Source organism: Phascolarctos cinereus, unplaced genomic scaffold (genome assembly GCF_003287225.1).
Source record: "Phascolarctos cinereus isolate Bilbo 61053 unplaced genomic scaffold, phaCin_HiC Scaffold_2;HRSCAF=192, whole genome shotgun sequence".
Taxonomy (NCBI): domain Eukaryota; kingdom Metazoa; phylum Chordata; class Mammalia; order Diprotodontia; family Phascolarctidae; genus Phascolarctos; species Phascolarctos cinereus.
Window position 1 is genome coordinate 406167837 of NW_027555625.1, and position 16055 is coordinate 406183891.

The window sequence follows — 16055 nt, forward strand, 5'->3', positions numbered from 1 at the left end:
TTGTTTTTAAAATAACTAACCATGATCGTTCCCTTTTTCAATTCCCAAGTGTCTTTTATGGATATCATTTAGAAGAAAATACTTGACATTTAGATACAGCCTATTTCTGAGAAGCAACCATGGTCATAAAATATGCCTATGTTTTATTCTTTTTTCTCTAGCCTACTTCTCTGTCCTTGGCATATGTTCATGCTTTCAATTCTTTTCAGGTCACTTAGTCTATTTCAGGTTGGTTTTTGTTTCTGTTTTTTAAATAGGATTCCATCTCATACACATATATCTGTGCATACTTAACACGAATGCAGATAGTCATACATCTTCACCCACAGATTGCAACCCTTTATATCTTAGTAGATAATCTTCATGATTTTGCCATTGTTAAAAAAAAAAGTTCATTGCCTTGTAGCCAAACTTCTGGTCATTAACCTCTCTGAACTTAACTGAACTAATCAGTGGAGGATTGACACATAAAGTACAAGCAGGCTAGGACTCCACACTCAAAGGCTTTCTAGCTTGTTAGGCCTGCCATGGTGACCTCTGCCTCATGTTGAGACATTAGAGGAAGACTTCCCTTTTAATGTTATTCATGCTGACTTTTTTTTTTCAGTCAGCATACAAGGTTTAACTGTCCTATAGCTGCAGTTTTAGTTGTTCATGACATCACACCAAAGAACTGCTACTTTTCCCTAAACAATCAATAAACAGTTCATTAAGATTTGAAGGGGTCATATGTAAATAATGTATGTTATTTAAATGAGCAAACCAAATTACTTAATTTTTTATTGTGTTGGAGTACAGGAATTATTAACATCTGTCAATTTATCTTCCATATTTTACATTTTAAAACATATTAAGATATTTAAGTGATTGAAAGAATTAAGTTCAATTATAGATGTGTTCCTGAAGTTACATGAACTTCTCCACTCATTGCTCTCCCCTGCCTGCCCTCTGCTGGACTCTTAAAACTGAACATAACAGTATAGTCTTGCTACAATTACAATATGTGTATAAGAATTCAAGATTTGATATTTATGTTTTCAGAAACCTTGCCCAAGATGCTAATATAGGATTTTCTGCACTCCAGATATATGTGTCAGATCCTGGTGGAATGAGCATTTTGCTTCATCTTGCCCAGAATAGAGAATTTTGGGCTTCAGAGTATATGAAAAGAACCCTGACAAACACCTAATTCATTAGCACCTCTAAAATTCTCAGAGCTTGAGAAGATGCAGGAATGGGAAAAGTCTAATTAGATGAAAAATCTATGAACTGGATCAAGCCCTGGATAACTGACAATTTACCTGATTAAAACTTCATTCAATTAATTTCAGAAATGTATTTAATACAGTACATAAAACAAAACAATTTGTACCCATTTTATGTTGTTTGCAAAATTCTTTGAATGATTTAGTTAATATATTCTCCCCTCTCCCCATCTTGTAAATATGCAGAGAAGTTAGGTGACTTGACTAAGGTCACACAGAACCCACATGAACAAATTCAAACCTCTGAATCCCCCTTCTCCCAACAAGATTGCTGAGCCCAAAGAGCCATATATGCCTTTTTTTAAACGGATGGTTGCCAGAAATGAAAATAATTTTGTCCTTCCCAAGGGCTCAGAAAGTCCAACCTTTAATTGAGTTTTATAACAAGAATGAATTACTCAAAGTCCTGAAGCATCATTTCCAATCTTTGTATTAATTTAAACCGCTGTAGTGACATAATTCCATCTGAAATACTATTAATTGACTAAAAAGGTTTTGAATCAGATTCACTTTTTGTGGGACAAAAGGGAAGGTGAGAGAAGTTTTACTGAACACTGACACCTAAAGAAGGTACTCACGTTTTTTAAAGGAGGAAAACAACAGAAAACCGAATCTTCCCTTCTGAGTGCCCTGGAAAGCTCGACCTCGTGTCCCAAGGTGGCTGACCCTTACTTTACCAGAGCCCTCTCTGCACGCGGGCCAGGACAGATCTGGACGGAATCCTAGGTCCTGCCTGGCCTTAGGCGCAGGCAGGGCTGAGGGGGCTGGCGGGGCTCGGGGGGCTGGGTCCTGGAAAGGGCGTTCAGCCAGTTTTAAAATGATGGTTGAAATTTCCGCATCCCAGAGTCGGGAAGGACCTCAGAGGTGTCTGGCCCCACCTTGACCCGGATAAGAAGCCCCTTCTATCCTCTCCGGACAGGTGGCCGCCCAGCCGGGCACGATGGCAGACCTCCAGCGTGGGGAGCTCACCACTTCCCAAGGAAGCACGTTCCGCTTTTCAAAAACAAAACGGTTTCAATCATCGGGTAATGTTTCTTGTCAAGACTGAGTTCGCCTTCCATGCTCCTGGTTCTGCTCTCTAAGGGGAAGTGGAGGGTTAAGCAGAACAAGGACAGAAAACAGGGGGTCTTAGCGGGGGTAGGGGCTACGATTAAAAACACCCTTTATTTCGCTAAGTGTACTGGGCTCTTTGTAAGCCTCTGCGTTTCTCTCGTGCGCTTAAAAACCCGATTGCGGGACGGGGAGGGGGTCCGCGGGCTTCCCCAGCCTGCGGGAGGGAGGGTCCACGACACAAACAAGGCCGAGGGACCCTGAAGGAAACCAGGGGATGACAGCCTGAGACGGCAGTGAGGCTGCGGTGGATAGGAAGGGTGGCCGGAGTCGGGTGGCCCCAGGCTGGGGTCGGAGCCCCACGATGGCCTTGGGCAGCCTGGGGACTCCCTGCGCTGCCGACAGAGCGCCGCCCCGCGGCCAAAGCCTGACGGGCCAAGCCGGAGAGCCCTGGCGGAGGCCCCGCCCTCGCGCCCGCCCCCTCCCTCCCACCGGCCAGATCCGCCCCGCCCCTTTCCCCGCCCTCCCCCCCGCCTCCACCACTCTGTCTCAGGGTGGGGCCCGCGCCCCGCCTCCACCCTGCTCTCTCTCACTGTCTCTGCGGGCCCGGCCTGAGCCGCCCCTGCCACGCCACGCCCCCCAGCCACGCCCCCCGCCACGCCCCACCCCCTGCTCCGTGCCCCGCCCCCTGCTCCGTGCCCTGCCTCCGTCTGCTCTCCTGGCCGGGCGGGCGCCGCCTCTCGGGAAGATGGCGCTGCACTTTCAGGTCAGTGCGCGCTCCGCCGCGACCGCGGGGCTCCGGCCCCCCGGGGGAGGGAAGATTGTTGGTAACGGCTGGGGCCGGGCAGGGACCACCTCCCGCGGGCACAGCTGCGGCCGAGGCCGGGCGTCCCCCCTGTCCCAAGCCCCCTCACCCCTTCCCCTCCCGTGGGCTGCGGACCTCTCAGCCTCCACGCCACCCTCGGGGAGGAGAGAGGAGGGGGCCGTCCTGGCTCCCAGCGCCGCCGGGGGCTCCGTAGCCGTCGTCATCGCTCCGCCATCCCGGCCCCCAGCCGTCCTCCTATCCTCCTCCATCCCTTCCCTAGCCCGCCGCCGCCCCGCTCCCCGCCCCCGGGGAGGCGGGGCCGGGCTCGAAACCTTGACCGAGAAACGGGGGGTAGGGGGTGTCTGTGGCCTGGCTAGGTGTGACAGCAGGGGGCGCTATGACGCGGGGCGGGGGAGGGGCGTGGTCCGGCTCCACCTGCACGTACATCTGGCTCCCCTGGGGGAGGGAGGGATTTGTTTGTGTTCTCCTTAAGGGATGGGGATGGGGAGGGGGAGGAGAAGCGGGAGGGAGCTGGGTGTAGAAGAGTCAGTTTGGCGTGTTGGACAAAGCGCAGGATTTGGCCTCGGGGCCTGGGTTCGAATGTCAGCGCTGCCACTTAAGTAGGGGTGTGTGTGACCTCAGGAGAGTGCCTCACCCTCCTCGTCTGCACAATAAGGGGGGGGTGGACTGGAGGGGCCCCTGACGTCCCTTCTGGCTTGCAGTCTGTGATCCTAAGCTCGCTGTGCAGGGCCTGAGATGCAGGCATAGGGAGTTGGTTTCAGTTTCCTTGTCTGTAACATGGAGGAACTGGACTATGTCTCCAGCATCCCTTCCTGCTCTCAGTCTTTGGTTGCTTAAGCTCTCTGAGCCCTAATGGGGACAAGAGCAATCGCCAACAGAATTTTTTTTAAAGGAAAATTCAATATAAGCCACCAGCACTATATCCCAGAGACGTATTAAGTCAGAAGAAGAGGTTTAAGAAGAAAACTTGGTTTTGACAGTTGCATGGGCTCCCGAGGTCTCAGTGTGTATGGGGCTAACTCCCAAATTTATGTCTCCAACCCTGACCTCACTTTTAAACTCCAGATCCACATATATGCATATGCCTTTCCTATCAGTACTTCCAAAACCAAACTCAACAGTTTTTCTACCTTCAGACTTCCCTATCTCTGTCAATGTCATCATCCTCTCAGTCACACAAGCTCAAATCTCGGGAGTCCATGGTTCCACTTATCCAAACAGTTTCCAACTTCTTGAGATTCTACTTTAGGGACATCTCTAACATGTCCCATCCTGGTCATTGTCACTCCTACCATCTTAGTTAAGTCCTTCATGATCTTTTCCTGAACGACATATTGCAACAGCTTCCTGATTTCCTTGAATCTGTCTTGCCTCCAGTCATCCTGCAGGAACAGATTAATTTTTCTAAAGCATAGTTTGGTCATGTCACCTGCCTACACTAGATCTTCAGTGCTTAAAGAATAAAGTCCAAACATGTTGGTATCACATTCGCATTGGATACATTTGAAGCACAATAGGTCTTCATGTTTCAGTGTCTTTTTCCAGCCACCAATGGAGTAGAGTAATAATGTTAGATATTGGTATTAATCCAGAATTGAGACTCAATAGAAGGTTGGGGAGTCGAAGTTGGTAGTAAGAGTACTTAGCATGGGAGATGGCTGAATAAGGAGTCCTGTGTATCAAAGAGGGCAATAATGGCCTGGGTAAATTCAGGAGGGTTAAATTGAGTGATCATTGAGGTCAAAGTAGCTTCACTGGGTATGAGTGAAACTGGTTGTGAAATGGAGTATTATCAATTTGAAGTCTTAAGGGTGAAATAATGCCATGTGATCTTGACAAGATCACAAGTATGAGAGACTTTGAATTTGTTATGGGGTGAGAGCTGACTTGAGGTGTGGGATAAGAGGATCAAAATAAGGGTAATAGGAGAATGTATGCTTGGTAGGTTATGATGGCAGTTTACATTTGTATATCACTTTAAAAAGTACTTTGCACAAAATAACCATGTGAAGTACGTAGTAAAAACAATATTGTTCCCATTTCACAGATGAAGAAATTTACTCTTAGAGACGTGGCAACTTGCCAAAGGCATATACCAAGTGTTTGACCCAGAATTTGAACTTGGGCACAAAATATCTCAACAAATTAGAGCATTGGGCCAAATCTAAGATGAAATTTAATAGGGACAAGTATAAAGTCATATTTGAGTTTAAAAAATAAGCTTCCTAAGGACAAGATGAGGTAGAACTATTTAGACATCTGAAAAAAAATCTAGGGGTTTTAATCAACGATAAGCTCTTTATGAGCCAATAGTGTGATGTGGTAGCCAAAACAGATGTGATCTTAGCTGTATTAAGACTAGCACACGGCTAATGCCTTGAGAGGTAGAGGGATATAATAATTCAAGTGTAAACTACAAAATATTCTTTGAAATGACAAGTCCCAACCAAAACAAAAAGTGAAAAGGTTATTCTAGAAGTAGGGAGATGGTGTTCCTGCTCTACTCTGCCTAGAGTATTGAATGATTTTGAGTGCCATATTTTAGGGAGAACATTGACAAGCTAGAGGTTGTCCAGAAGAGGATGGCAAGGATGAAGAGCCTTGAGATCCTACCATGAGGAGTGGAAGGGACTGGAGATGTTTAGTCTGGAGAAGAGAAGACTTGGGGGCAGAGGACAGATTTGATGGCTGTCTTGAAGTACTTGAAGGGATATTGTGTGGAAGAGAGATTAGACGGGGTCTGTTCCCTTCCCCACCCCCCATAATAGAATTTTTCTTATGACCTAGGTCAAGTACCATCTTCTGCATGACCCCTCCCCCACCCCCAAGGACTGGTGCCCTTCCCCTCACACTATCTTGTATTATTATATTTTGTATTTATTCACTTTATATTTATGCTTTAAGTTTCATATATATACATATGATATAAGTTTTATATCATATATATATATGATATAAGTTTTATATCCCTTACAATGTAAGGTCCTTGTGAGTAGGGGTTGTTTCATTCTCTGTACTTATAATCCCAGAGCTTCTTTAGAACAGTGCCTGGCACATACTAGGTGTTTAATGAATTCTTGTTGTTTGATTGGTTGATATGATTGGAGCTTTCCAGATGCCGTATCTTTACTGACACTTTTACTTTCATCTGATTTTTCCAAATTCTCTGCTTAATCTTTCAAGGCACCAGCATAAATGCCACCTCTTCCATAAAGCCTTCCTAGGTTCCCCTCAATTATATATCAATCAATCAGCAAGCATTTATTAAGCATTTACTATATTCTAGATACTGCATTCCTCCCCAAACTCTAATATTGTATACTTTGTATGGGTATTTTAGCATTTATCACATTTCTATTTTGTAGCATAGTTTGCTGTTTGTATACATCGTTTCATCTTAAGGATAAAGATCTTGTAATATTTAGCTTTGTATCACCTGTGGAACCAAGCACAGGGCCTTGAATACAATGACCCCCTCACTGGAGACCATGGGATATGACAATTGGTTTGGAAAAAAATACTGAAATTTAACCCTGAGAAAGAAGAAGGGACGAGAAGAGCAGGAGAACATGCTGGTGGCCTTCAAGTTTTCAAAAGGTTGTCATGTTGAGAAGATTAAATTTATAGTAGAATGTATTCTTGAGGAAATGGACTATTTTCTTTTCTTTCCTCTCCTTTTCTCTTTTCTTTTCTCCTTTCCTTTCCTTTCCTTTCCTTTCCTTTCCTTTCCTTTCCTTTCCTTTCCTTTCCTTTCCTTTCCTTTCCTTTCCTTTCCTTTCCTTTCCTTTCCTTTCCTTTCCTTTCCTTTCCTTTCCTTTTCCTTTTCTCTTTTCCTTTCCTCCTTTCCTTTCCTTTCCTTTTCCTTTCCTTTCCTTTCCTTTCCTTTCCTTTCCTTTCCTTTCCTTTCCTTTCCTTTCCTTTCCTTTCCTTTCCTTTCCTTTCCTTTCCTTTCCTTTCCCTTTTCTTTTTCTTTTCCTTTTCCTTTTCCTTTTTCTTTTCCTTTTCCTTTTCCTTTTTCTTTTTCTTTTTCTTTTTCCTTTTTCTTTTCTGTCTTTGGATTCCTGGCATCTAGCATAGCACCTTATACACGCTAGGAGTGTAATATATGTTTGGTGAATTGAACTGAACTTGTTCCACTTGGCCCCAAGGACCAGACTAGAAGTGCCTTAGGGTAAGGAAAAACTTAACAATCTGAGTTGTTCCAAAATGTAAAGGGCTGCTTTAAGAGGTCCGGCTGGTGGAAGATGAGCTATGTGAGGTAATAGGTTCTTTGTCACTGGAGGTCTGAATGCTCATCCAGCAGAGGCTGCACAGTCCCTTATCGAGGACTTTAGCAGGAATTCCTGTTCAAGGGGAGGTTAAGTTAGGTAGCCCTTAAGGTTCTTTCCAACTCTGAGGGTTTGGATTTGGTGGGGGACAGGGCAAGGTAGGGGAAAGGATCCCCTGGAGAAGGACAGGGTAGCCATTATGTCCATTTTCCAGATATTGTTTAATCTGACAAAGATCATGTTTATTTAAAAATTTAAACACCTTTTTATTTATATCTTTCAAGTTTGCTTTTTTTACATCACCAGAATTTCTCCCAGTATTCTTCCTCTCTCCTCCCAGACAGCTAATCCATATTACAAATTATATTTTTGAAGAAAAAAAGAGGAAGAGCTAAATAATATACAAAATTAATCAGCACCTCAAAAAAAGTCTGAAAATATAGTCAGTATGCCATACCTGTAGACCTTTCACCTCTGTAAAGGAGGGAGAGAGGGGGACAGAGAGACAGAGAAAGAGAGAAGAGAGAGATCGAGAGAGTGAATGTTTGGTGGGGGGAGGAGGGTTTTTTCTGTGAGACCGTGCTTATTCTTTGTACTTTTTCATCATTCACTTTTTCTTGTTTTATGGTTGTCCTTTCCATTAACATGTCATTCATTGTACATACTGTTTTCTTGGCTCTGCTTACTATACTCTGTGTCAGATCATGAAAATCTTTCCATGCTTCTCTGTCTTTGTCACATTCACCATTTCTTCCAGTACATAATACAATGTTATATTCATGTAGCATAATTTGTGTAGTCCTTCTCCAGTTGATGGGTATCTACTTTGTTTCTGTTTCTTTGCTTCCACAAAAAGTGCTTCTTATAAACGTTTTGGTGTAATATGGGGAATCTGAAGAACAGAATCTTTTAAGGAAACCTGATAGCTATCTTTCATCTGTTTGAAGGGCTGTCCTGTGGAAGAGAGATTCCTTTTGTTTTGCTGAGGCCTACAAGGAAGGACTGAGAGCAATAGGTATTTCTAGAGAGGAAGGTTGGTTCAATGTAAGAAAACATTGTTTTCTAACAATTGGAGCTATCTCAAGGTGGAACGTGTTGTCCAGGAAGATAGTGCTTACCCCTTATTCAGAATTTTCAAGTGAAGGCATAATCACTGCATACTAGAGATGTTGTTGAAGAGATTTCTGTGCAAATGTGGGCTAGATTTGATACTGTCTGAAGTCCCTTTCATTTCTGAGTTTCTGAGATGGTACTGAGGCAAGGAGAAAAGGAGCTCCAATTCCTTGCCTATTTTGAGTGCATAATATCTATTATGTTGACTCTGAAGATCAGAGTGGTAGAGGAAAGGGAAAATCTCCAGTTGAAAAATGGTTGCGTTAATGGATGAGAGGACCAAGAAGAAATGATGGTTGTTTCTAACTCAGGGTTGAGGATTAGATATAAATGGAATGCTCTTTTCAGTCAATTAACTCTTTTATAATTTAAAACTGAATTAAAGGAATGAATTCTGATCTAGAAGAGTGTGGACAGAAAGGATGAGAAAGATCACAGAATCTCAGTTGGAAGGAACTTCAAAGACTGGTGCAGTTAGTGCCTGGACAATAATCCCCACAAGTGGTGATTGAGCACTATTGTACTGTTGTGGTTTGTCCTTCCTTCTCAAAGAGGACTGTCCTCTCCTCTCCTATTGAACTGCAAGAAGTGATGAAAGAGGTGGTTTCCAAAAAACCTGAACTGATACAAAATGAAGTGAGCAGAACCAGAACAATTTACACAGTAACAGCAAAATTGTAAAGATAACCAACTGTGAAAGACTTAGCATCTCTGGTCAATGCAATTATCTACTGCAGTTCCATGATGAAGAATGTTATCTACCTCCACATAGAGATGATGAACTCAGAGTATAGACTAAAGCATATTTTTCTTTCTCATTTCCTTCCTTCTTTCTTTCCTTCCTTCCTTCCTGCCTGCCTGCCTTCCTTTCTCCCCTTCGCCCCTCCATCTTTCTTTCTTTCTTCCTTTCCTTCCTTCCTTTTTGGAACATGGCTAATGCAGAAATATGTTTTTCTTGACTTCATTTGTATAAGAAATATTGTATTTCTTGCTTTCTCAGTGGGTGGGGAAGAGGTGAAGGGAGGGAGAGAATTTGGAACTGAAAAGTGAATTGAATTTCAAAACAACAACAAAAAGAATCCCTACAGGTGGATATTTAACCTTTGCTTGAAGACTTCTAGAAAGGAACTTATTACTTTCCACACAGCCCATCCAATTCACATTTGGATAGCTCTGATTGTTCTAGGTCACTTTTTCTTTTCATAGGATGTAAATCCTCTTCTCTGTAACTTATACTCACTACTCCTAGCTCTACCTTTTATGGTCAAGCCCGATAAACCCTTCAAGTTCTTGAAGATTAGCTATAATGCTCCAACCTAATTTTACCACTCCTTTCAAAGTCGTCATCCATACCACAGCTCCTTACTATGACCAAGACAAGTTCCCTTACAGTGCTGATGTTTTGGTTTTCTGACCTTTCATAGCCTTTGTACTGAGTTCTTGGCACGGGGGCTTCATAAATGTTTGCTGAATGAATAATTGAATGACACCTTCAATAAGTCTTACCAGTTACTAATCATGAAGCTATTGAGGCCCAGGTTTTGGTTACCAGGCAGGAATGAGTTTTACCTATTATGTGTGACAACCGTTTAGCCTGACTTCTCCTGAGATCTCCAGCGCATTTAATGTAATTTCTGGAAATGTGTTCTCTGAGAAGTTGTTTTTCTAGAGGTAAGGTCAGAAGTTCACAATTTACAGGGATTCTTAAGGCCCCTGATTATGCCTTGTGCTTTGCTAATGTAGGGGGTAAGGAAACCAGTCAGGAGAAAGTTGTAGTAGATGAATAATAACTACCTAGTTGTAGTAAAGATAGAAAAAAGGGGCAGATGGGGAGGTTACCAGATGGTGTGGGCTAGAGAAAAGAGTATTGAATTTGGAGATGGGGAGAGGGGCTCAAATCCCAACTCTTGACATTTCCTACCCATGTGATTTTGGGTAAGTTGTCTAACTTCTCTGTCCTTAGTTTCCTTATTTGTCAAATGAAGGGATTGGAGTAGATGACCACTAAGATGACCAATGCTAAATCTTTGCTCCTGTGAAAGAAGCAGTACAATCTGATAACCAGTTGGAAATGCTAAGCAAGGACAGATCATTCTTATTACTTCTAGGTTCCTTATATGGGATGTTGAGGACGTGATGGTCTTACCTATTAAACTGAGGAGGTTAGACACAAGGGAGTAAAGCTATCCCAGGGCCAGTTAATTGCCCTGGGCTTTAGGAGACCCTACTGTGTTTTGTGCACCAGGAAACTAGTAGCCCAGGGAAGCAGTAGATAGTAGTAGATAGAAAATAATTCCTAAGGCAAGATTTGTTGTCTGGCTGACAGAAATAAATCCACCTTACCCTCTCTTACACGTCCTTCAGCCTACACGATAAAATCTCTGTCCCCTTATTTTCTTTTCAAAGTTGTCTTTAATTTTACGTGGATATGAATATTGGCAAGCAGGGTATATGAGGTGATTTGACCTATGGGCGGCCCCTAGGAATTACCCTAATAAAGAAGGATTATTGAGGGAAGTAGTGGAGGTGACCCTCATCAACTCAACCAGATTCAGTTTCAATAATGGTCATATGATCTTAGCTTTAGAACCTTAGTTCATCTCAAGGCTTCTTAAACTTTTTCCATTTGAAACCCCTTTTCCAGCAGCCTTCCTTGGAGTTGTGTAGCCTGAGGGCATGCACAGTGCAAAGTGCATGTGCTGCGTTCAGAACCCAGGCTGCTTTGAAGTTGCACTATGCAACATGGGCAAGCGCTGCCAGTAACACCTTGGATTCATCGCACGTTTGGTTTTTAATTAATTTTTGGTCATCGCACTCAGAAACCTCTTACTGTTGCCAAATTTTTCACGACCCCATATGGAGTCAGGACCCATAGGTTAGGAAGTACTGAGTTCAACTCGAGGTACTACAATGGGAAATTTAGGCGCAGGAATGCTAAGTGACTTGCCCGAGATTACACAGGCAGTAAGCCTCAGAGGTGGATTTGGGCCCAGATTCTCTGAGTCCAGAGCCAGTGCTCTTTTGTGATGTACTCTGCTGGGAGGACATCAAATCCAAGCTGGATTATAGGCACAGTGGGCACAGGACTAAAATAAGTGAGTAAGCTAGGGAACGGGCATGTGGATTTGGTTGTTACCTGTGTAGAGATGATAATTGAATTTGGGATCTGGGGGCTTTTTTTTCCCCTACCCTGTACCTATCAGTTATACAAATGGATTTTTACTCAATTTTTACCTCAATTTTTTAGTTTTTGGTGGTGTTCATTTGTTTTAGTCTGTTATATACCCCTGCATCAAAGCCAGTTCTCTTTTCTAAGCAGCTTCATTCAGTATACCAAGTGTGTGTCAAGTTGTTAGAACTCCAGTGTGAAAACATCATTTTATTCCTCCCTTTTATGTAAAATCTCCTTGACTTTTGAAAGAAGCAAGTTAGAACATTTTCCTTTTTGTGTTTTCTACATTCCTTTAGTTAGTGATTTAAATTTTGGCTGGAAAATGTAATTTCATAGTCTCAAGGTTTTGTTGACCCATCAGTACAGAACCAAATCATTCAAATTTTATTAGTTAAATAATGAAAAAAAATCAGCATGCCACCTGATATTGTTGGTGACTTTGTCTTATCCTGTGAAGTTATTGGAGCTTGTGGCTCCTATTTCTGTTCCTTACTACCTGTTTAAAACGCTTCCTCCAGCTATATTTTATCCTATCCAAATGATCTTGAAACATTTGGAGACTATAGCATGTTTCATTTAGTTAACAATAAATGATTCTTTTAACACCACCTGTTCATTTCAAGCCTCCACCAAAACCTTAAATGAGGAGTTATTTCTGAGGTTTACTGTGGGAAGAAAGCAGTTGGTTAGCCCTTGTTTTGTATCAATTCTTTATAAGCTTTATAATATTTCAATGGGTTTGTGATTTTTTTTATACCCCCTCCACCATCACAGTTCACAACCTCTATGCTTTAGTAGATGGTCTTCATAGGTTGTTGTGGCTGAATTAACTCATACCAGCTTACAGCTAACCTTTTACCTTTCTAAATTTAACTAGGCTAAATAGATGTCATAGTTACCCTACTCCTATTTGAAGCCACCTTGGCAGAATCTACCTGTGCTTGTGCTCATCACACATAGATTTCTAGAGCTCAGGACCACATCAGTGCCATACTGAAGCTTCAGAGGAGGTTGTTAGTGGAGCAGGCTCCACTTTGTTCAGGAAAATCACAAAAATATCCTTTCCTCATCAACTCAAAACTAGTACATTGCTTTGCATAGTTTTAAAAGTGAATATAGTAACTTATTGAGGGACTGTGTCATTTACTTGTTTATTCACAGAGCCCAGTATAGAGTAAATACTTAATGTTTGTTGAATTGAATTGGAGGCTCACTTAAACAATACTGCTGAGAAAATAAGTTAAAAACTTCTAGGATGGCCTTCCCATGCCAGAATTGTATCTTGACCCGTTGTATACTCATTTGGTGTTCAAACCTGTGTCCCCTTTGCAAATGATTCTATTATTTGAGTTCTTAGGGAAGTAGAATCATGACTCCTTTCAGTACTGTAGAGTCTCCTTCTAATAATGTAAAAAACAAAACAAAATCTTTCCCCAGTCTGACTTTTGGGAAACCTCATGGTAAGTAACTTTACCTGTTTTTGATCAAGAACATTCTGCAGTCTAGGGGAAAGAGCACTGAATTACTAAGAAGACCTAGGTTCTAGTTCTAGATCTGGCTACAACTACATGATCTTAGATAAATCACTGCCCCTCTCTGAGCTCTCTGAAAAAATGATAGGGTAAGACCTGATTGAATTATCTTCATCTTTATGTTAAACTCTCCCTGTGCCCTCTTGATTCACATAAGAGTACAATTTATAAACAAAATTCATCTGCAAAGTGATAGGTTGGACTGGATGACCTCTGAAGTTCCTTCCAGCTCCAACTCTATGATCCTAACTAACCTGTCTTATTAATTTCAGTATCCCAGTATCGCTCTGCTAATGGGGATGTTTATTCTTTTGTAGCAGGACAAATCAAAGTGCTGAAATTTTTAAAGATAATGTGAATTAGAAGTGTCTTGATTTTCCCATTTCCTGTTTGTCATCACTACATTCATATGATTTTATCAGCAATTTAATGAATATTACAAGTAGGCAGTCTAATTGAACATTTTCTTTTTTCTTCAGAGTTTGAATGAGCTGGAAGTGTTATGTAATCACCTCTACATAGGGACTGATCTGTCACAACGAATACAAGCAGAGAAAGTGCTGCTGGAACTTATTGACAGTCCAGATTGTCTCAGCAAGTGTCAGCTTTTATTAGAACAAGGAACAGTAAGTATATTTGATATATGTGATTGAATTAATTTTAAAATATCATTGTCAGTGGTGATGGATACAAAGTATAGATAAGACAAAAATGATAGATAATCTATATGGTGCTTAATTTGTAACTGTAGAATTCTAGAGTGAGAAAGGAAGGACATAGGAAAATCTAGGGGGAAAGTCTGAGTGAGAATGAGGGTGAAAGCAGATACTTAGGGTCATAAGATCTTAGATCTAGGGCTGGAAGGGTTATGATGCCTACCCTTTATTAGAAAGGTTAAATGACAACCAGAATTTTTTTTTTCTAGGAGAGGAACCCAGCTTACTATTAACTTCTTTAAAATGTTAATGAATAGTTAAGACAATAAAGCAAAAGCAGTAATAAATAAAGCTCATATTTGAGGAAAGAGTTCTGAGTAAGTCAAACATATTCCAAGATTATTTTTTTTAAATGATGATAATCAGCAGATCTGCTGGGGCTCCATACCTAGGGATGCTGTTGCTCCAGAGTATAAACAACCTCATCCCAGTCTTTCATGGCCACAGTTATGTGATTGCTATGTTAACCTAATATGATTAAAGGCCAAGAAATGTAATCAGACATAAAAAGAATGAGAAGATACACTCAGAGATTACAATATGCATCCAGCTGGTCAACAGAGTAAGAATGTTATCTTTAGACCACGCGGATAAACTTGGCTGAATGTACACTTAAGGAACACCACCTTGGTGACTTTGAATAGAATGAACTAGAGTGGTGAGAGATTTGAGGAAGGGAGACCAAATGGCAATCTGATGTAGTAATCTAGATGAGAGGTGATGAGGGCCTGAACTAAAGTGGTAGTTATATGAGTGGAGAGAAGTAGTTAGTTGGGAAGGTAGATTATAGAAAGATTTGCCAACAGACAGGATCTTTAGAGTGAGGGAAAATATGGAATTGTGGATAATTCCAAAGTTTAGAACCTAGATGGTGTTGCTACAGAAAAAAAAAAGTGTGGAAGAAGGCTGGTTTGGGGAGAAAAGATAATGTGTTCAGTTTTCGAAAAATGAATTTAGATGTGTGTGGAACAGCTAGTTTGAAATGTCCAATAAGCAGTTGGTGATATGGGACTGAAGCTCAGGAGGCAGTGAGATATAGGTCTGGAAATCATCATCATAGGGATTAGAATGTAATCCATGGGAGATGAAAAGGTCACCAAGAAATAGCATGTAGAAAGAGGTAGAATATCCAGCCTAGGAGAACACTCACAATTAGGGATGTGACATAGATGAAGAATCAGCAAAGGAGATGAACAAGGGTGGTTCTATAAGTAGCAGAATAAGCAGGAGAGAATTGTGACATGAAAATCCAGAGAAGAGAGAGTATCCAGGAGGAAAGGATGTCAGCAGTGTCAAGTGCAACAAGATGAGAAAGGTGAGAACTAGGGAAATGGCTGAACTGGATAAAGGTTTATTCATTTTATTTCCTAAACTTTTAAAATTTTACCAAAAGCTGACTAACCTAAAATCAACCAGCTACTTGAAATTCAAGAGAGCTAGGTCCTTAAGACAAAGTATAAATTTTTGATGTTAGACTTGTTGAGTTTTATCTAAACTGTAAATCATTTGCAATTTATACCTATAATCAGAATAATGTTAAAATGGAGACTTCTGAAGAGATCCATAAAATAAAAGCACACTTTTTTGTTTAATAGGAAATGATTTAATAATGATAATTGACATTTATATACTATTTTAAAGTGTTCAAAACAAACTCTATTAGTTCATTAGTTAGTTAAAAAAAAGAAAAAGAAGCCTTATCATTTGTTCCTCACAACAAACTTGATGAGGAAACAGATTTAGAGAGATTTAGTGATTTCAAATCATGAATTAAAAATCCCAAAGTAGGTACTTAATATAGTCTTATTCAATGATTATAAACTGATTGAAGATCTTGCTCCTATCCAGATGCAGGCTAATTTTTAAATTATGAAACTTTGGTTATTCTTGCTTCTTTGTTGATCACTTTTATGACCTTGGATGAGTTGGTGCCCCTTTACTTTGTCTGTGTCCCTACATTTTATAGCCCTACTGTTCTTTGATTCAGTGGTTCATTTCTGTGATTCCTTGTAGTTATTTGAGGTGGTATATCTCACTACTTTTCTCTCTCAGAAATTTGATGATCATAGCATGCCAAAGTAAAAAGTAAATGAAAAATAGCATTCCAAAGCAT

At 41.2% G+C, this 16055-nt stretch overlaps 1 protein-coding gene across 4 annotated transcripts in view; it reads left to right on the forward strand.

Moving 5' to 3' along the window:
- The first annotated feature begins 3007 nt into the window (after positions 1 to 3007).
- RANBP17 (RAN binding protein 17) overlaps positions 3008 to 16055 on the forward strand; it is a 324967-nt gene continuing 311919 nt past the window's right edge. For all 4 annotated transcript variants that reach the window (XM_020992315.2, XM_078150547.1, XM_078150546.1 and 1 more), the window contains exons 1-2: positions 3008 to 3081; positions 13706 to 13852. In XM_020992315.2, coding sequence (XP_020847974.1) covers positions 3064 to 3081; positions 13706 to 13852 — 165 coding nt within the window. In that variant the 5' untranslated portion in view covers positions 3008 to 3063. The remainder of the gene's footprint in view (positions 3082 to 13705; positions 13853 to 16055) is intronic.